This window comes from Crassostrea angulata, chromosome 2, assembly GCF_025612915.1.
Source record: "Crassostrea angulata isolate pt1a10 chromosome 2, ASM2561291v2, whole genome shotgun sequence".
Classification (NCBI taxonomy): Eukaryota; Metazoa; Mollusca; class Bivalvia; order Ostreida; family Ostreidae; genus Magallana; species Magallana angulata.
Window position 1 is genome coordinate 47926013 of NC_069112.1, and position 22963 is coordinate 47948975.

At 31.5% G+C, this 22963-nt stretch overlaps 2 protein-coding genes and 1 pseudogene across 3 annotated transcripts; all 3 read left to right on the plus strand.

Annotated features, from left to right (window-relative positions):
* Positions 1-1070: 1070 nt before the first annotated feature.
* LOC128172923 (uncharacterized) lies at positions 1071-5250 on the plus strand. Of its 2 annotated transcripts, none has more exons than XM_052838661.1 (3): positions 1071-1124; positions 3000-4745; positions 5159-5250. In XM_052838661.1, exons 1-2 carry the CDS (start codon positions 1086-1088, stop codon positions 4734-4736), a joined length of 1776 nt encoding a protein of 591 aa, XP_052694621.1. In that variant the 5' UTR covers positions 1071-1085; the 3' UTR covers positions 4737-4745; positions 5159-5250. The 2 variants fall into 2 exon arrangements, with proteins under 2 accessions (XP_052694621.1, XP_052694620.1); XM_052838660.1 differs by having other exon boundaries at positions 3000-4762; positions 5159-5247.
* A 3581-nt stretch (positions 5251-8831) lies between these two features.
* Positions 8832-13303, plus strand: LOC128173083 (calcium and integrin-binding family member 3-like; annotated as a pseudogene).
* A 3974-nt stretch (positions 13304-17277) lies between these two features.
* On the plus strand, positions 17278-21153 carry LOC128174433 (calcium and integrin-binding protein 1-like). The gene is made up of 5 exons (XM_052839993.1): positions 17278-17287; positions 18637-18822; positions 19308-19417; positions 20114-20202; positions 21000-21153. Exons 1-5 carry the CDS (start codon positions 17278-17280, stop codon positions 21019-21021), a joined length of 417 nt encoding a protein of 138 aa, XP_052695953.1. The 3' UTR covers positions 21022-21153.
* The last annotated feature ends 1810 nt before the right edge of the window (positions 21154-22963 follow it).

Sequence of the window (22963 nt, forward strand, 5' to 3'; positions counted from 1 at the left end):
ATACATGTACGCATATTTGAATTATTCCTTATGATGTATAATCAACAAAAGATTTTTTTTTTTTACAAACAAAAGCACATACAATTCCCAAAAGCACACACTCATTGCGAAACCACTGTTATGCCTAATGTTTCATTAAGATTAATAAAAAAATATGTTTTTCTTTGTTTTAGAAATATATAATAATGAAAGATATATAAACAGAATGCAATCAAAAATTGAAAAAAAAATATCTATTATCATATACTTAAACTGCTTGTTTTTTTGATGTCAGTGACATGGAATATATCAAAATTAACTTTTTAAATAATTGATGAGGATTGATTTACAAATTTGGTTTTGATATATAAAATGATTTTTTCTTACTCTGATTTGTTTTCAGTCTTGATAAGTTAAAATTTCGTTGATAGGCTGGTGTAACATTATGCTGTCTTGATTTAAATCATTAACAAATTATTTAATCATAGAAATGAGAAACTTATTTCAGAATTATATATTTGAAAACAATTTAAATTGGAAAATTGAAGAAAAATAATTATCGGTTAATAATTACTCTTACGACCTGGAAGCATTAAAATTTGAAATCCGAAATTCCAGTTAGATTTGGTTTTTCCTCATTTAATACATTTACATGTACTTAATTAGGCATTGTCAAAAGTCGGTATCAAGTTAATAATGACAACAATTTTTTTTTTCAATTAATTAGCACGCTCAATAGGATCGAAAAAGTTCTTTTGCCAATGTAGCATTAAAACATAGCCAATGGCAGTGCGTCTTACTGTCTAACGTATGCAGTTTCTAGATAAATCATACAACGTATGCATTCAAGGCACACAGAGATGTAAGCTATATGTAACGCCTATCATTTGAATAATAAAAAAACGAAAACCAAAAAAGAAAAAAAAAAACTTTAAAAAAAATTGAAACAAAAGCAATAACTTATAATAGTTTTGCGATTCATCAACTGAATTTGTCATTGTTTTACATGGTTGTCAATCATTTCATTTTTTTTTCATTTTGGTCTACAGTATATAAGAAGGACGGTCTACTTCAGAACCTTCAACCATCGGTGGCTGATCACAACGATGTCCCCTCTTCTGGTGATTGTGGGCATTCTACTACCGGTTAGTTTAACATTTTACTTCATTTATCATTGTCTTTAATATTAGCATCATTATCGGTTGTTGATTAATAATTCAATTAATAATTTTTCTCTCAAAGACTAGGTTTAAAAATAAATTGATACAAGAAACATTATTTTATTTTAAAGATTTATCTTACTTAAGAAAGTGAATTTGCTTTCAATTTTTTAAAGACTTTTCAGATATATTTAACATTTTTGTTTAAACTTGAAAGTAATCAAATCAAATTTAAAAAAAAACCCAAAGATTTTTAGATCCTATTTAGTTTAAATAATATTAACATAAAAACGAATACATTATTTGTCAGCAACCAATCAATCAAACAGCAAAATAACACTTACGGACAGAAAACTAATTGTATTAAATGAAAGTGTTGCTAAATCATTAAACAAACTATACCATAGCGCGCTTTCTTTGTCTCAAACAGATTTTCTATCTTTACAATCATGAAAAACAAACCACTTATTAAGGTTACGTATTTCAACTCAATAGAAATTCTAAGGAAGTAAGAGTTATCTGTTCTTTGATATAAAGTAATGACATCGTCTGGAATTGATATAGACCTTTAAGTATTAACTCAAACCAAATTAAAAAATTGAAAATTTATTATCATTAGAAAAAGAATACTGAAATAAATTCTCGTCATTGAAATAGAATTTCTTTTTTTAATTATTAAGTCCTCGAAGCTTAATTCACCTCACTAAAAGGAAATACCATCTTGCAAATACTAGTAACTTTAGATAAATGTGAATTCGACATAATAACCCCCATAATCTAATAATCTATAATACGTAATGCAAATAGCATAGGGTTCTTAGCTCCGGTTCTAATTCTCTTTCAGCAACGAGGGACCTCATGAATGAAAGCTCATTAAATTGTCTCTTTCCTGTTAAAATTTTGTGGTTTGAAGTCAGATTCGTTTTCCGGCAAAATGCGTCTGTATTGAAAAACTCTGAAAATGAAAGTAAAAGTATGGAATTTCTCAGTTTTGGAAAGGGTGTACATCAAACAATTTCAATTTTTTTTTCAAATGATAACTCAACTTTGACACTTGTTTTTTAAATTGAAAATCCTCTTTTCTGACATGTGTCAAGCATTCTGATTTAAAATGTCCCAATATATGTATATACACTCTGCAAGTATAGGGATTATTTTGCTTAAAGGCACTACTTTGTTGTCCTAACGATTCTAAAAATAGTTAGAGGGATATACCCATTTTGGTAATAACAATGATATTGAAATCTGTATAGAACAATCAGTGTTTCTTATGTATTGGATATAAAATACAAGAAATATTTTTTAAAGAAAAACAGACACACGGTACTTTGTAATGTACTAAATTTCATTTTTCTGAAAAGTTGACTGAAAATTCAGGTAAAAGGTATTACCTAATTGAAATAGCTTGAATAAATAATATAATTTCTGATATTTTTTTTGAATAATAATGACTATTTCCGAATTCATTTAGAGAGATTCGTTTAGCTCATTTTTTTTTTAACAAATCGGCTTTTAAAAAAAAATGAACGCATATATGATCTTATGCAATATCAGATGAATTTTTTTAAAAATAATCTGTCTTGGAATTCATGTAAACATTCCCATGGTATTTGCAACAATTTTTCAAATCTTGATAAAACTATTGAAATGATGAGAAATGACCGAAAATTTGAAATTTACTTTATAAATTTTTAAACCGTCACTTTAATACTTGCTGTTAGGAGTGTGTTTAGGTTATAATAACTCGCAAACTTGCTTTAATATGTCTGCTTAACTGACGGGAACTATAATTGCAAAGAAAAAATCACTTATGTAATTATTAAAAAGGGACGGCTTTTTGATGATTTTTTTTCAATCTAGGTTTCTACCATCGGACGTGTAAACCATTTGCAAGGAAATGTTTATCCGTTTCCAGGAGTTGCACAGGTTGCAGCTGGAGTCGCACAAGGTGCATCTGGAGTCGCACAAATTTCACCTGGAGCTTTAGTTAACCCCTATGCCAATTACTATCGCATGCTTATGCAATATTATCAATCTATAAATGCTAACCGAAATCAGTTCATCGGAAACCCACTTTTGAACAACCAAAACTTGGCGATGGGTGCAATAAGGGCTCGGCAACAAGCTGCCACTATTCATAATGTCGATTACAACATCTTCAAGAAGAAGAAGGACGACTATGATAAATATCCACCAAACAAACACGACAAGTATCCGGACGGACATTACAAAGACAAACATCCAGGTGACTATCCGGACGGCCATTACAAAGACAAACACCCAAGCGACTATCCGGACGGCCATTACAAAGACAAACACCCAGGCGACTATCCGGACGGACATTACAAAGACAAACATCCAGGCGACTATCCGGATGGAACATACAAAGAGCACGACAAATATCCAACAAGTCCATATGATACTATCTATCCACCTGGATATCATCATGGCAAACATCCAAAGGATTATCCCCATGGTCCTCACCATGATAAATACCCAGAGGGCAAATATCACCATAGAGACGATAAGTATCCAACTGACCTTTACCCTAAAGATAAATATCGAGATGGAAAATACATGGGCATTCATACTAGCCCTCATCATGACATATATCCACATGATTACAATAAAGGTGATAAATATTCGGATGGAAAATATAAAGAAACCTACCCTAGTGGACATCTGCATGACAAATATCCAAACGGCAAAAAAGATGATTATTATCATAAAGATAAGTATCCAAAGGAAAAATACATGGGCATTCACAGTAACTACCACCATGACGTATATCCAGATAACAAATATCCTGACGGACACTATACGGGATACCGTCATGATAAATACCCAGGTGGTAAATATCCAGACAGACACTATAAAGGATCTCATCATGACAAATATCCATCCGACTATCTCCACGATAAGAAGCACATCAGACCTCACTCCCACCACAGTAGACTAGGAGGCACCGACTCATTGGTCGAGTTTGGACTTCCTGTTTCTGACGTAGGAAGAGGAATTCGACGTGGTGGTCTCACCGGCCTATTCGATGACGTTGTCGGTGTTCCGGGTCGCCGTTCACGAGCTGGAGGTCTCTTTTCAGGTTCTATTCCTGACCACTCAGTCGGAATTGCACGCGGTCTACTTGACGTAGGACCATTCAGTTCATCAAGAAGACATGGCCACATTCATCTACCTCATAAAGGAAATGATTATGATAATAAGTACCCTCATGGTCCTCAACACAAAAATCACAAGTATGAAACTTACCCCAAGAAGGATTACAAATACAGCACCGGTCAAACGTATGAAACCTACCATAAAAAGGATTACAAACACAAGGTCGGCCATAAGTATGAAACCTATCCAAAGAAGGATTACAAACACAGCATCAGTCATAAGTATGAAACCTACCCAAAGAAGGACATATACCCCAAAACGCATATTGGTAGCGGATATCCTCCTCACGGCACCATGCGTTATCCTAAAAGACCATACGACGCACATTCACACCTTTATGGAGATATGAAATATAAGAAGAAGGATAACAAAATTTACGGGGACAATTACAAGAAAGTGAAGAGCAAGAAGACGTATTGATGGAACATGGTGAGGGGAAAATAGCGGTAATTATAAAAAAAAATATTCCTCATGATTGGTTATCAATTGGATTACTTAACATATGTTGAAAGAAGTTAATTATTGCAGCAATACTGTGAAATCATTAGAATTCATGGTTGAATTTTCGTGATATTCGTTGGAAGCCCCCCCCCCCTTTGAACGAATATACGTCCTCGACAAAAAAAAAATTCAATAAGAGTTATTTTTCTTACTGATAATGAAACCAACGTACACAGGAATTTACGTTCCAACGAAAAAAGTAAAAAAAAAACATAATTCACGAAAATTGGCAGCCCACGAATTAAAATGATTCAACAATATGAGTTTAAAGTTGATTGACTGTATTGATAAGCCTTTGGAATGAATAATTTCTAAATATTTCTCATTAATTTTATTTTTAGACAAGACGGGCGAAATCAGTCTCCAACCCGTGTATTTGCAAATCCTTTAACGATCTGTATCTGTATTGTTATTAAAATATTGTTGAAATGTTTATTGATTTTTCTTATCATTTTTTTGTGAATAGAAGCGTTTTTTAATTGTTTAACAAATCAAACAGTAAAGAATTTTAAGTATATTTATGCTGCAAATAATATTGCTCTTTTTAATATATTATTCGTATTACTTGCGAAGTAAAGAGCAGCGTTCATATAAGGATTATTACATAACCGTAAGAACAAAACTTATGCCTGTCAAAATTTTTGTTCATTTAACTTATCTACAATATAACTTGCGGAGCAAGAGGATAAGGAAAAGGGAGCGAATAGATATTGAACATTTAAGAGGACTACATGGTCTTAGCTGTTTGTAGGCTGTTTTAATCCGTTGAAGCAGCTGAACTCTATATCAAAATTTAGGAAAATACCAAAATTTAAAAGAGGTTACATAAGGACGTTTCCCTTACTAAATAGCTGTTCAAAGACAAACAAATCGTATCCCTTAAACTTTTAGATATATTTGATAGTTAAGTTGTTGACAATCCAGCTTTCTTCAGTCAATTCTAAGTCTTGCATACGCTATTAGGCATCATAAATAAGATGTTTTTCATGTCTTATTGTCACAAGAAATTGATACAAGCAAACATAACCAACTGCATAAACTTTGTAGTTAATGTTAAAAACTTCATGCTGTGAATTCTTATCTCTTGGTTAATAATTACAATGCCTGAGGAATTTGTTAGATAATAAAAATTAAACAAAGATTCTTTAAATAAAAAAAACAACAACCCAACTTATCAAATAACTTGCTTTTTTCCATATGCAAAAGATATCCTCATGTGACAAATTTTGCATTGTGTTAGATGTAAAAATCGCCAGTATTCTCCTTAAATATAACATTCTAATAGTGATTTAATAAGTTTTTTTAAATTCTATAATTGATGAAAAATTATTAAAATGTGACAAAATAAAAACCTTCAAAAAGGAATAATGGTCGTAGCCAATTTAGGCTTTCTCATCCTACTCTGAGGAGGAGCTTTGTATATAGATATAGAAAAAAATCTCAATGCAAAATATTTTTTAAAGTAACAGTTTATAACCAGAAAAATATCGTACAGTGTATGTACAATTCTACTACAGTTATTGCCAAGATGAAAGAGATGTCGCGGACATTATTCTCCAATATACCACGATCGTAATCAGTAAATTATAAGATCAGAAATACCTATTTTTCTCGCACTGATCATGAAAGTACAACTTCAAACCGTAAAAAGTTTTAAAACCATGTCAATTTCACGTGTTAGTCAAAACAATGGGTATTGCCTCAAATGTTTATTTTTAAGAGATCAACGCGGCTGTTCCTAGGACCTCCCTAGCGCATTTTCACTGCGTGTTTTTACATAAGATATATAACGTGTAGTAATATAATCGTATTAAATTACCCTAGAAATATTATGAATATGATTCAAAGATATTTTATGAATAAGTGAAGAGTATAAGAATATTAAAACTTCAAAGAAAAATTCTGTCCTCTGCATATGAGTCCTTTGATACACATGTAAACATTACTATTCTACTACAGCTATTGCCAAGATGAAAGGGATGTCGCGGACATTATTCTCCAATATACCACGATCGTAATCAGTAAATTATAAGATCAGAAATACCTATTTTTCTCGCACTGATCATGAAAGTACAACTTCAAACCGTCAAAAGTTTTAAAACCATGTCAATTTCACGTGCTAGTTCCAGTCAAAACAATGGGTATTGCCTCAAATGTTTATTTTTGAGAGATCAATGCGGCTGTTCCTAGGACCTCCCCAGCACATTTTCACTGCGTGTTTTTACATAAAATATATAACGAGTAGTTGTAATATTCGTATTAAATTGCCCTTAACATATTAGGAATATAACTCAAAGATATTTTATAGATAAGTGAAGAGTATCAAAAATCCAAAGAAAAATTCTGTCGTCTGCATGCGATTCCTTTGATCGATACACATGTAAACTTTACTAATAAAACCGTTGGGGCTACACGGAACAGCCGTCAAAATGATCCAGATCGTCTCTCTTTATGAGAAACGATCTGTAGAAATACTGGGCGTTAGTAGAATAGAAATAAAGTTCTCGGTCTCGGTCTCGAAATGTTGTTTGAAATATAAAAGCCTCGGCTTTTATATTTCAAAACAACATTTCTCGACCTCGGAGGGCATTCTGCAACATTCACGAAAACTCGTACTTTATTTCTTAAACAAAACCGTTGGGGTTACACGGAACAGTCGTCATATAATAGACCTAGATCGTCTCTCTATAGGTGAAACGATCTGTAGAAATACTGGGCTGTTAGTAGAATAGAAATGAAGTTCTTGCTATCGTGAATGTTTCAGGATAACCTCCTCGGTCTCGAAATGTTGTTTGAAATATAAAAGCCTCGGTTAACGCTTCGGCTATTATATTTTAACAACATTTCTCGACATCTGAGGTTATTCTGCAACATTAACGAAAACGCTTACTTTATTTCTTAACTTTAAGGCAAATCTGAAGGGTAGTTTTTGACCACCCAGCCTCCTTAATTTTATTTTAAAAAACTCGTTCGATCATTGACCGAAATAGTATAAAAATCGGTACTTCGTGCCATGTCAAGAAAACGTTTATTCTAGACATTTTTTGGATAAACACATTCATAATTCTTATTTAATATTCTTGTTCATCGTTATCCCGCCTAACGTACAAGCTCTTTACTTTTTAGCCATCAGTGAGACATGATTGAGAGGTATTTTTGAAGACAGAAGTTAATTTTTTTCGATCTAATATCAGCTTTAAATAGTACAGTTAAGTACATTTCATGATTTTTAAATTATTCCTAATATTAAATTCTTTATATAACTGATCCTTGATGCAAAATCGCACCAAGTTCAAAATCAAAATAATAAAGCAACACCACATGTAGCTTGATATCAGTGATCTAACAAGCAAACAAAATATACAAAACCTTATTGAAAGACAAAGATAATGCGAATGCGTTATAACGTAAAGTTTGTATTGCAGATCAGATCAAAAACTGTAATGTTATCAGTTCCAGCAGACCATCTACTACTGTAGTCTTACCCATCCATACTTTGTTGTCTTTTAACTCTGCGCGTATTTTATTCTAAAAATTAAACTGATCTCTCTTGATTTTCTCAGAGTTCAAATAAGAACTTTGAACCAGAGTTGAGACGACCCAATGATCAATAGCATGTAACACTACTTTTCAAAACTTGTAAAAAAAACCCTTTATTTTGATCTCTGAGAAATCAACAGAGTTAATTTGCAACAAAGTTTCCAGTTTGATATATCAATAGGTAATGGAATACGAATAAATGCTCACAACATCAAGTTCAGATAAGAACGATATTATAAAATAGTGGTACGTAAGTAATGATGTTAATTGTCAACTATCTTTACATCCCGTTCCAAGTTCATTTCATATCTGAAATTGCTACAACTGTGAATAAACATCCTGAATTGTACGATGAAGGTCGATGTTGTTACATTAGTATTCGTACATATTTATATCTGAAGCTAGCACTGTAGTTAAGTAAAGGATGTACTAGAATATAAACAATGCATTGATCGTACAAGGATGTACATGACATTCGCGAAAACAAGCATTTGAATGTTATACAAAGGTCTAACCGTTTTTACTCTTTTAAGAACTTGTGTGTCCTTGGTGAAGTGTTATTGGTCTGAATTGTTAACTCTTTCTGCTGAAGTGGTGTGAGAAGAAGTGAGCAGTACTTGCCAACTATTTTACGATTTCGGGTTTTTCAGTGGTGGTTATCACGAAAATGGGAACCTCAAATAGCGTGAAAACTTTTACAGAAGAGGAGTTGAGACATTACAGGGTACAACAAAAACAAACTTAATGCAGTATAAACAAATTGTTAAACTATCGAGGTTTTGACTACGAATCTTTATTTATTTATTTTTTTACACAGAAACTGACGGTTTTTACCAAGAATGAAATTCTTCAGTAAGTTTAACATTTTTTAATATTTCTTTATTCCAAGAATATTAACGTACCTTTAAGTGTACATTGAATCTTAAAGGCTTCTTTCAAAAATGCAGATATTCTCTCGATTCTGAATGCTATCGGCAATAAATTATGTTATGCAGTTTTATTGTAAGATAATATATGAAACATATCAGGGCTGCGTTTTACAAAAGAATTTACAGCAAAGTCGTAAATATCTTTAGTTAAATGGATTGATCTTAAATAAACAAAGTTTATATAACACCGTTAATTCACAAGTATTTTGATCTCTATAATTATGCTTAAATGGAATTTAATTGAAACACTGATTAGTTTGTTATCAATCAGCATCCGTTAATTAGGTCGTAAGTTGTAAGTTTTTTTTTTTGTAAAATGCAGCCCAGGTGGTTCTTAAATCTTAAATGTGTTTCTTTTCTATTGAGACAGTGTTTACGAGAAATTTCAATCCTTAGGAACAAAAAATGAACCCTTAGACAAGGACAGTAAAATTTCAAGAGAAGTGATGTACAACCTTAAAGAACTCAGAGTGAGTACAACAGAAATATATAAAAATAACAAGAACGACGCATTGCTGTAGTGTTTGACAACCAGCGCTTTACATTGTCTAACCTAATAGAATCTCTGCCAATTTTAAATGCTATTAGACGATGTAATCTTTACAGGTTTTTGTGATTTTTCGTCAACATTTACTATCGCTCTACATGGTGACTATAAGTTGATAATACCTTTAAGAGCCTTTTTTGCGACAGAGAAGAAGAAGAAAAAGGAAAAAGAGTTCTACTTGATTTAATCACCCGAGAATGTCCTTTTTACTGCCAACATTTTCTGCTTAACAGATATATATTTTAAAAAAGGTTTTCCAAACTTGCCTTTTTTTGGTCCAAGTATTACAAAGGGAGCAATAAATCCTTGGGCAGAAGATTAAAAATGTTAGACTTTAGATATTTTTCATCGTCTCAATAAATAAAATATACTGCGGTATTATCCATATTTGTGGGCGGAACCAATTTTGGAGGATTTGGTGAAAATCTCTGTTTTAAGGATACTTTTATTCATAACCATTGATTCTTTTAATGAAATATGTTATTTAAGTTTCATTTTAATAAACACACTATGACTTACTTTCGTAGGTCAGTTTATCAAATTTTTAACAAAATCCACAAGAATTAGATATTACGTTAGTAGCATACGTTTTTATCCATTGTTAGGTAAATCCGTTCAGGGACCGTATTGTGAAAGTCTTTTCATCCAGAGGAGACGGAAGTTTGACGTTTGAAGACTTCCTGGATATGATGTCGGTCTTCAGCGTGAAATCTCCGAGAGAAGTGAAGGCAGAATACGCCTTCCGGATATACGGTAACACGAACACATTGAAGTACATATTTAATCGTGTACACTAGCTGCCGATACTGATGTGGATAAAAGAACATTATGATAAATAAAACTTTTACCGATTTGGAATCTTTTAAAATTATTTTTTACAATATTTGACCAAAAATATGTTTTTAAAATGGAAAAGGTAATAGTTGTAAAAGTCGATCCCAGCGGGATTCGAGCTCATGACTTACAGATTCGTAGCTATCGCTCTGACCAATTGCGCTTCGCTGTTATGTAACAATTTTGGAAGAGAAAAAAAACATGAAATTTTACTTTATGTTTTTTTTTAGAGATAGGAAGAACCTGCCGATGAATTTTTAAGGGTGAATAAAAATTTCAAAACTTCCTGTTTCATTCGATTCATTATACCGAGTATTCGGAGTTTTTTTTTTTCGTGTGTCTCAAAATTTGCAAAACAGGAGAAAATGTGTGTCAATTTTTATTTTTGTCAATTTTTGCAATTTAACAAGTTTCTTATACATGTACCAAACATTACGGGATATAGTTTCTGCGTATTGAATATTTTACGATTTTAAACCGATCACATAAAGCGAATATTAGATCACTGCAAAAACTACCGGATATAGGGTATACACTTTTGATTACATATTTTGGTTTATTATACAAGAAGATATCAAACGTCACTTTTGGTATTGATACTCTGCTTATTACATTGCATTTATAACAGTTCGCATAGACGATGTTCATGCGCTTTAAGCCTAATCATTTGTATAGACGTGTAGTACAAGCACTGCACATAAAACATTTTATTTATGTTTTTGCTTTTGTGTGTTTTTTTTTTCAAAAGATTTCGATGAAGACGATTACATTGGGTATGAAGACATTAAGAGAGACGGGTGAGGAAACTCTAACAGCCATGGACTTAGAACGCCTTATTGATAACGTGAGTAAAAATTCTTAATGGCTTGACATTTCACCTTAATGTTAAGTATTTGAGCTTAAGATCACTGCGTTAACTCACACTGCACATTTTACATCCATCCCTTTTTTCATATATATATATATATATATATATATATATATATATATATATATATATATATATATATATATATATATATATATATATATATTAGTATTTTGATTGTTAAACAAAATACTATTAGTCTGAAATTGAACGTGAGGTCCATATTAAAAATTAAAAAAAAACTTATAATGATAAAAAAAAAAAGCAATTGGAAAGACCCACGTTTCTGAGAATGATTGTGTAAATCCTAGATATATATCTAACTTTTTTTTCTATTTCTTTTTAAGGTGTAGATTTACCGTTTACACTAGGTTGGCAGCAAACAGCACGCATAAACTTTATTCAAGGATATGGAATACTCATATTCCGATTAAAAAAATATAGATATTGTGTTTTAAAATTAAATGAGAAAAATCTGTAAATCTCTTATTTGGATGAAAATTATATAATACCCATATTCTATTAAAGCAAATATTTTACCTATATTCCATGAAATCTTTCGAATAAAAACCCATTACATATGCTGTACATACGTGCCGACAACGGCCATTCTTTCTGTTGCATATTAACACCAACTTAAATATCTCATTTATTGACAGATTTATGATGAATCAGACATCGACGAGGATGGTACCATTTCCTATCCTGAATTTGAAAACATTGTTGAAAACTGTCCAGAATTGATTCAGTAAGTTGAAATACAAAATATTTGTACTTGTGAAGATTTTGGCTACTACGACCAAACTATTCAAAATCACCATAACTTTGCAATACAGTCGATGAACTAAACTGACTGACTGACTAACTCAAATGTCAAAGTTTGTCCATATTATTCTATGACCGTGACGGTGTGTTTCAAGAATAAACATCAAAATATTAAAGATGCCGTGAAAATATAAGTTGTTCATGTGTAGTTTTCTTAATACTAGTAGTCTCAATATCAAATTTTCGGACAGTTCTATATTCTGCAGTCTGATTAAAGCCACCCAATACTCATTACAGTCGTCAGGGTCTGACAGGTATCGATGAGAATCTTCTTCAAACGACCTATACATTTGCATGCATCTAAAAATACCCCCAACAAATCAGAGGAATACTTTATATCTGTTTTATGAATGGTGTGACCCTTCAATACTGGTCGTTACATAAAAAAACAAGCATGGATTACTTTTTTCTATCTCCTTTAGAAGAGTTCAAAAGCAGTGAAGGCCCTTCCCTTATTGGTTAAAAGTTAATGTCATGTGCAGATTACAAGCTATCGATACTTGTCAAACCCTAACGAGTGCAAAGAGACGGTTTTAATCAGACGGTATACTCTGAAAGGTTCATAAACCTCTTGAAATCTTTTTATCTATCAAGAGTCTCTGAATACATGTTTATCGTTTTTAAGATGAAGTTATTTAAAGTCATCACATTACTTCTCTTATAATCTTTATTTTTGTTTTATTAGCAGGTTTCGATTTCGCCTTTGAAAGAGATTTTACACACACTGCTGCTTCGTGATTACAGACAAATATATTTAGCGTAATTATAGATTCATCCTCTATTTCTGGTTTAAAATGAATCTTTGTAAATTCAAACTTTCCATAGTGTTTATAATATATAATATGTTGAATATAAATCGCATTTTCTAAGGTGTGCTTTTTAGCCTATAAAACATGAACAACATCTTTCTTTTTAAATTTGATTCAAGAGCATGCCATAATATACGCGAATGATGAGGTAATTTTTCAAAGTGGTGGAATAAAAAAACCCAAGTAGTTCGCATTTCTTGCATATGTATTTATTACGGAATGTTAACAAAAATGTGCGAGTTTAAAAAAAAAGCAATGCACTTTGCATAAAAACTTTGTATGGAAAGATATGCTACGTGTACGAAATATGGTCAGAAATCAGTTTATAAATATACTGTAAACATTATATAGAAATCATGTTTAACAGTCTACAATGCTCATTTATTTTGAGTGAAGCTTTCTTGTTGTAAAGGTTATCATACTATGAATTACTTAACATGTCTGATTCAAATTCCTTCGTAAAACACAATCTTTCCAGAACTGAATCTTTAATTTGATGTTTTATGGAACAGTGACCAATTTCACATCTCGCATTACTAAACAAGTGGCATGCTATGCATTGAATACACAAACTAATGTAAGCTTTAAAGAGGCAAAATTCTAAGGAAAATTATCAGGTAATATGCACATCTACACAAGAGTCTTTTAAAAATATACATCTACACACTATGTCCTTATTATCTACAGTTTCAAGAAATTCTATGCAATGGTTAGTAACAGGAATTAGAGGACTAACCGCCTGAAAAAAATACCCCTGCAACTCGTTGCATGGGGTTGAAATAACATACCAATACACATTCAGATGTTAATGCACTCAATTTTAATTACACATGCCCAATAGAAATTTTCACTTACGCAGTGACGTAATTAAAAAATCATCAAATAAAAGTTATGAACAGTCGGCATTTTAACTGTACAAACCAGTATATTTATATTTTGAAAATAATCAATTACCTTTACACGATGAGTTAGACCAAGATACGCAACTCGTTAGTCTTTGTTAGATGCGATTAACGGACTTTGAAGTTATCAACATTAAAACCTGACAATGAATGTCGTATTAAAAATAATACTTGGGCGATCTACTGAGTCGGTAAAATCGAAGTTTCTTTATTACACAAATATGTCATTCTTCTAAATCTTTTCTGTTTTACACAGTTGTAACAATTTTAATTCAGTTAATCCTACACTATGTAAAATAAAATGACATTTTACACGTTTTGAATTTAAAAAAAAAAAGGAAATCACATTTAAGTGTATAAAATTTTCAATCCTCATGTTGAACAGAAAATTGATAAAAAAAATGTTTGTATTGTGTGCAGAAATAGTATTGATCGTGTTAAAAATTTTGAATCGAGAGCAAAATTATTGGTCTTGATTAATTCTTTTTTAAATTATAGTTCACAGGGCGAAAAACAATCTTTAAGCAAGTCCTTAAAGGTGGCTTAAAGGTGGCGTAAAGGTGGCTTAAAGGATATACCATCTTTAAGCCACCTTTAAGTCACCTTTGAGCTGAGCTTATAGGTCCTTAATGTCCAAACTTCTTTAAGTCACCTTTAAGCCATCTTTAAGCCGCCTTTAAGCATCTTTAAGTGGCATTTACGCTCCCTTTAAGTTGTCTTTAAACCATCTTTAAGTTCCCTTTAAGTCAAGTTTGATCAAGCTGAACAATAAAAACATATATTAAATGAAAAACCTCTTTTATAGTGATGGGAGGGGGGTCATCCGAATGATAATATAATTTCCAAGGAAGGGGGGTGGTGTTCCATGCGGTTTTAATTGTCGCTCCATTAAACACAGATCGCTATCATCAACACCGCTCCGATAGACACAGATTGCCGTTATAAAATTCTTTATACTTTTTTTGGGGTTTCAAAATTATTGTAGGGGTGAACGCAGTCTCTGTATCTTAATATGTGCATGAAACTAATTAAAGTATGTTTGTTTCCTATCATAAATTAATCGGTGAAATTTCTCTCTCTCTCTCTCTCTCTCTCTCTCTCTCTCAGTTCATCTTGTTATTAAACAAAATAAAGACAATGAACCAAATGATTTAATGATTTAATTTGATAATCGCTTTAAAGTTTGTAATTTTTTTTCAATTTTCAATATTTCTAGGTCTAACTCTAGATCTGCTAGATACAAGATTCTCAACTGCCTTTTTTGTATCGGGCAGGATATTACTCTTTGTTTGTCTAGACATAGTTTTGTTGGTTTGTGTATATCTAATTAGAGTCTATTGTTTGTCCAACTTAAGAAACCCCCTGGAACTAACACAGAATATACAAGATATACCCAACAGTTGTGTCGTGTGCCCAGGTGCACGTTTGTGTATATCTAATTAAAGTCTATTGTTTGTCCAACTTAAGAAAACCCCTGGAACTAACACAGAATATACAAGATATACACAACAGGTGTGTCGTGTGCCCAGGTGCACGTCAGGGTTTCTAAAGGCGTTGAATCTTAGTATGTACGAGTATACGATAAGTCTAGTGAATAAAAGTAAATTTACATTTGTAATTCATTTTCAAAGTATTATTTCCTAGCTCTGGGTTTCAAAAATGTTACGTCTACAAATTAACGATACATGTATGCAAGAGTAAAATCTTGAGGCTAATTAATTAATATACCGGTGATCATAAATAGGGGTTAATTATTCAAATATATGTATAAGGGAAAATATGTCACATAACCGGCCTTGTACATCATTTGCAATTGCCACATGCAGCAAATACGTCACCGGTAATTGGTAATATTGTTTGTTATAGAATTGATAGTTTAAAAATCATGTATACAATTAAATATTTAAACATACTGGAACGGCGCCGCGATCATGAAAACCGGGAAATTGCGGGAAATTGAGCAAATACCCTAATAGTATCAATGCATTTAATAAAAGAAATGATTTCATTTTCTTTCTTACATTTTTATAGCTATAAATTAGATGAACGTTTATTTACTCGGTTTAAATTCATTAACTAAGAAAGTCTACTAGTGAGCCTAACGGTTTCCATTTAGGTATAATATATTTTTGTTCACTGAAGACCAAGTTCCGTATTTCATTCTAAATACATGCATGCATATAATTTATAAATTCGATATAATTGATCGTTACAAACTGAATGGTTTGTCAAAATCTTTTCAAGTAAATACATTCAATACATTGATTTAATATCCACTGATATATAGGATATAAACACATCCATCGCTTTAAAAATTCAAACTTTATTTGATATTTACTACTAAACATATTTCTCTATTTTTCGAATTTTAATCGATAACCTAGCGTATTGCGCTTGTTATTCTAAAATTTACCTTCAAAAATTGCTAAAAATAATTTTTTGCAGTATAACGACCTATTTCTCCATGGATTTTGGCCTTGATATCTACCAGGGCAGGCCTGCTGCTAAAAATCTAAGATAATTTGATAAGTTTTGATCATATGAATAAATTAATGTAGGATTTATTTTTAGGACACCCCTGCCCTGGGGTTGAAATTTGCAAAATAAAAAAAACCTACAAAAATGTTAAAACCTATTTGTATTATAGTGATTTATATATACGTGTTACACCTTTAAGCTTTGAATCGCTCAGTTGGTTTAACCGCTGTCATATATCGTATATCAACAGGTTTTTCTGTATCCTGGTTCGAATCCACCTGTTGGAATAATTGTTTTGTTTTTTTTAATTATCGACCTTTATCAACACCATTTTTTTTATTTTTTGAATACAGGATTGTGCATTTTTTATTAACTCCGATTTTTAAAATGCACGTTTGTTCTTCAAACTGAAGACATTGATTGAAAGGTATACTCTGAAGAGAAAGCAATTAACCGTAACTATACACATACCTTAAAGTTTGTGAAAATACTTTATTTGACGACAAGAATCATTTACTTTGTTTTACTCGAAACAGGTGCGCATACAAAAATCTTGACGAGCAAACACTGTTGCGTTTGTCTTTCCAGAAAATGAAAATCTATAGGAAATGGTACAACTGTTGGAGACTTACTGCAAAATAAATGCAGTTCGTTCTTTTCACAGTGCCTGTGTATTGGTGGTTTTTTGTTCCAAAACTGTAGGATGAAGTTTCACAGATTAGAAAAAAATGTGGGTGGGTCAGTAAGAGTTTATCGCCATGTTCACATTTACTTCCGAAAATATTATGCACGTTTTGAAAAAAAAATCGCAAATTTTGCAATATCCTCCCACAAGAAGGGTCACCTCGAGTAAAACATTCGTACCAACGACATTAATATAAGAATTCGCTTGTCAATCGTTGTGAAATAAATAAGTGCAAATGATTAAATAATTCTAAACAAAAGCCTCTGATTAAAGCAAATGAATGATCCTCTTATTGCTACGGATCTGTTTTATAATTTTTGATTTGCAAGGTTCAAAACTGAATGAGATATAAGGGAAATAAATACCCGATTTTAACGTCATTGTGGACACGACTTTTGTGAGAATTTATTCATTGTAATTATGATCCTTTACGGGAATGAAGTAAAATAACACATTCTTTATTTTTTAAAGGATATTGTGTTAATATTTTTAATAAAATAAAATAAAATTGATGCATAATACGACCTTTGAAATCGCGTCACGCGAGACTTTCGATAGTTGCTTATTTATATGTCCCTTATTGTACATGTAAGAAAACGCATATAAAGTAAATGTATCGCATTATAGAAAGTAAATTGAAAATAAAATTTAAAGATAATTCCGTAAAAAAAAGCATCCATAACTCATACTGCTCGGACAACGACTGTACAATTGATTTTTAATCGCTTTATATTATGAGAGCTAGAATCTTAGAGTTTACTGTGAATAGCCTATCTAGAACCAAGAAGTGGAACGGAAATCCATAATTATGTCTTTTGTAAAGACAGAAACCAATACCGTCCCTAAAGGCCAATTCTTCTGTTATATACAAGTGAGTTATCCTTACCAAATATATAGCATGCAAGTAAAATGATCCCTCGGACCCCCCCCCCCCCCCCTCAACCCCCATTCCCTAATCTTTTGTTCTTTCTATAAATACCAGTAATTGAACAGTTTAACGATTATTTTCAAAATTTTAGTGCAGGTACACTTTATTAATTCATAATTTAAAAGCCGTTGCTAGTGTCTATCCACAAAGTCTCATTCTTCTCTGCCATTTAAACTGAACAAAGATCACGCGATCAATATTATGTACGCGAGACTTTTAAACTGCGTCTCTGATAATTTATTGCAACTGCACACCGAAACTCCGTCGAATACACATAAAATTTACTGCGGTTTTATCCATATTTGTGAGATTTGGAGGATTTGGTGAAAATCTCTGTTTTAGGGATACTTTTATTCATAACCATTGATCCTTTTAATGAAATATGTTATTTAAATTTCACATTTCGAGAAACACACTATGACTTACTTTCGTGGGTCAGTTTATCAAATTTTTAACGAAATCCTCGGGAATTAGAGATTACTTTAGTAGCATGCGTTTTTATCCATTATAAGGTTAACCCGTTCAGGGATCGTATTGTGACAGTCTTTTCATCCGGAGGAGACGGAAGTTTGACGTTTGAGGACTTCCTGGATATGATGTCGGTCTTCAGCGTGAAATCTCCGAGAGAAGTGAAGGCAGAATACGCCTTCCGGATATACGGTAACACGAACTCACCGAAGTACAGATTTAATCGTGTACACCTGTCAATACCGATGTGAATAAAAGAACATTATAATAAATAAAACTTTTACCCTTTTAATAACCAGTTTTAGAATTTTTAAATTATACATTCTTTGACCAAAAATGTTACTTTTTTAATTTTGGGAAAAGGTAACAAGCCGGATTTTAGCTCATGGTTTACAGCTCTGACCTATTGCACTACACTGTTATGTAACAATTTTGGAAGAGGAAAAAAACTATGAAATTTTATTTGATGTTGTTTTATTAAGATAGGAAGAAAGTGCCTATGAAATTTCAAGGTCAATAAAAAATTCAAAAAAAATTGATAACATATTTTGTGTGTTATTCAAGAAGATAGAAAACGTCACTTTCGGTTTCAAAACTCTGCTTATTACATTACATTTATAACAGTTCGCATAGACGGTGTCCATTCGTATTTAAGCCTAATCATTTTTTCCCAAAAGATTTCGACGAAGACGATTACATTGGGTATGAAGACATTAAGGAACTAGTAAATAGACAGACAGGGGAGGAAACTCTAACAGCCATGGACTTGGAACGGCTTATTGATAACGTGAGTAAAAAGTCACTAATGTCCAGACATCGTACCATTATGTTAAGTATTTGAGCTTAAAATCATTGCACTAACTCACACTGCACATTTTACACCCACTCCTTTTTTCATTTCAGTTATATATATATATATATATATATATATATATATATATATATATATATATATATATATATATATATATATATATTGATTAGCATCTTGATTGTTAAACAAAATACTAGTAGTCTGAAATTGAACGTGAGGTCCATATTAAAAATTAAAAAAAGACTTAAAATGAAAAAAAATGAAAGAGATAGGAAAGACCCTCATTTCTGAGAATAATTGCGTAAATCCTAGATATACCCCGGGATATCCAATTTTTTTCTATTTCTTTTTAAGGTGTAGATTTATCGTGTACACTAGGTTGGCAGCAAACAGCATGCATAAATTTTTTTTAAAGAATATGGAATACTCATATTCCTATTTGAAAAAAAAAAGATATTGTGTTTCAAAATTTAATGAAAAAAAAATCTGTAAATCTCTTACTTGGATGAAAATCATATAATACCCATATTCTATTAAAACAAATATTTTACTTATATTCCATGAAATCTTTCAAATAAAAACCCATTACATATGCTGTACATGCGTGCTGACAACGTCCTTCGTTCTGTTGCATATTAACACAAACTTAAATATCTCATTTATTGACAGATTTATGATGAATCAGACATCGACGAGAACGGTACAATTTCCTATCCTGAATTTGAAAACATTGTTGAAAACTGTCCAGAATTGATTCAGTAAGTTGAAATACAAAACATTTGTACTTGTGAAGATGTTGGCTACTATGACCAAACCATTCAAAATCACCATAAGTTTGCAATACAGTCGATGAACTAAACTGACTGACTGTCTCAAATGTCAAAGTTTGTCCATATTAAGCACAACTCTACATTTCATCAAAATATTAAAGATGCCGTGAACATTACTGAATATATAAAGTGTTCATATGTAGTTTTCTTAATTAATAGTTACTAGCTTCTTTTAGATGTATTTAGAATAATACTAGTAGTATCAATATCAAATTTTCGGACATTTTTATATTCTGAAGTCTGATTAAGTCTGATTAAGCCCTTCTTCTCATTACAGTCGTCAGGGTCTGACAGGTATCGATGAGAAGTCATCTTCAAGCGACCTCTACATTTGCATGCATCTAAAAATACCCCCAACAAATCAGAGGAATACTTTATATCTGTTTTATGAATGGTGTGACCCTTCAATACTGGTCGTTACATAAAAAAAAACAAGCATGGATTCCTTTTTTCTATCTCCTTTAGAAGAGTTCAAAAGCAGTTAAGGCCCTTCCCTTATTGGTCAAAAGTTAATGTCATGTGAAGATTACAAGCTATCGATACTTGTCAAACACCAACAAGTGCAACGAGAAGGTTTGAATCAGACGGTATACTCTGAAAGGTTCATAAACCTTTTGAAATCTTTTTATCTATCAAGAGGCTCTGAATACATGTTTATCGTTTTTAAGATGAAGTTATTTAAAGTCATCACATTACTTCTCTTATAATCTTCATTTTTTTTCCAGCAGGTTTCGATTTCGCCTTTGAAAGAGATTTTACACACACTGCTGCTTCGTGATTACAGACAAATATATTTAGCGTAATCATAGATTCATCCTCTATTGCTGGTTTACAATGAATCTTTGTAAATTCTGATTTTCCATAGTGTTTATTATATATTATATATGTTGAATATTAATTGCATTTTCTAAGGTGTACTTTTTAGCCTATAAAAACATGAAACACATCTTTTTTTATTTGAATCAAGAGCATGCCATAATATACGCGATTGATGAGGTAATTTTTAAAAGAGGCAAAATTCTGAGGTAATATGCTCATCTACACAAGAGTCTTTAAAAATATACATCTACACACTATGTCCTTATTGTCTACAGTTTCAAGAAATTCTATGCAATGGTTAATAACAGGATATAAGAGGACTAACTGACTGACTTAATGAAAAACAAGTTTTCCTTTTAAAGGAATGATCGGCAATAATGATATATTTGATAGCTAGAGGCAAGAAGCCGATCACAAAAATACCCCTGCAACTCGTTGCGTGAGGTGAAATAGCATACCAATACACATGCAGATGTTAATACACTCAATTATAATTACACATGCACAATAGAGATATTCACTTATACAGAGACGTAGTTAAAAATTCATCGAATAAAAGTTATGATCAGTCGGCATTTTAATTAACTGTACTTAACAGTATATTTATATTTTAAAATAATCAATAACCTTTACACGATGAGTTAGACCAAGATACGCAACTCTTTTGTCTTTGTTAGATACGATAAACGGACTTTTCAGTTATCAACATTAAGATCTGACATTGTTGAAAATATCGTACTGGAAATAATACTTGTATTTAGGCGATCTACTGATTCGGTAAAATCCAAGTTTTCTTTATTTCACAAATATGTCATTTTTCCGTTTTATACAGTTGTAACAATTTTAATTCAATTAATCTTACACTATGTAAAATAAAATAACATTTTTAACGTTTTAAATTAAAAAAAATCACATTTAAGTGTATAAAATTTTAAATCCTCATGTTTAATAGAAAACTGATAAAAATAAATATTTGTATTGTTTGTAGGAATAGTATTGATCGTGTTAAAAATTTTGAATCGAGCGCAAAATCATCAAAGTCTTGATTAATTTTTTTTAAATTATAGTTTCGGGTTGAAAGCAAAATAGTTGCAAGAAAACAAATAAGCTTGCTAATAAATTGTTAAAGGTTTGAGAATTCTATGATTTGTATCATTTAAAGAACCATAAAGTTGATTACAACATGGAACGATGGTCGCTATATCACCGCGCATTTACAATTAAAAAAACCACTCAAATTTCATGTGTAGATTGAGAGCTTAAAGGATCACTTGTATATAACAACAGACTTGATCTATCGCTAAGATCGATTTCCGGGAAAAAATCGCTTTAAAAATCAAACTTTATTTGATATTTGCTACTGAACATAGTTCTCTATTTAATCGAATTTTAATCGATAACCTAGCGTATTGCGCTTGTTATTCTTAAATTAACCTTCAAAAATTGCTAAAAATATTTTTTTGCAGTATTGCGGTCTATTTCTCTATGGATTTTGGCCTTGATATCCACCAGGGCAGACCTGCTCCTAAAATCTAAGATAATTTGATAAGTTTTGATCATATCAATAAATTAAGTTAGGATTTATTTTTAGGACACCCCTGCCCTGGGGTAGAAATTTGCAAAAAACCTACAAAAATGTTAAAACCTATTTGTATTATGGTGGTTTATATATACGTGTCACACGTTTAAGCTTTGAATCGCTCAGTTGGTTTAACCGCTGTCATTTATCGTATATCGACACGTTTTTCTATATCCTGGTTCGATTCCACCTGTTGGCATAATTTTCTTTTTTTTTTTTTAATTATCGACCTTTATAAACACCTTTTTGTTATTTTTTAAATACAGTATTATGCATTTTTTTTATTTAACT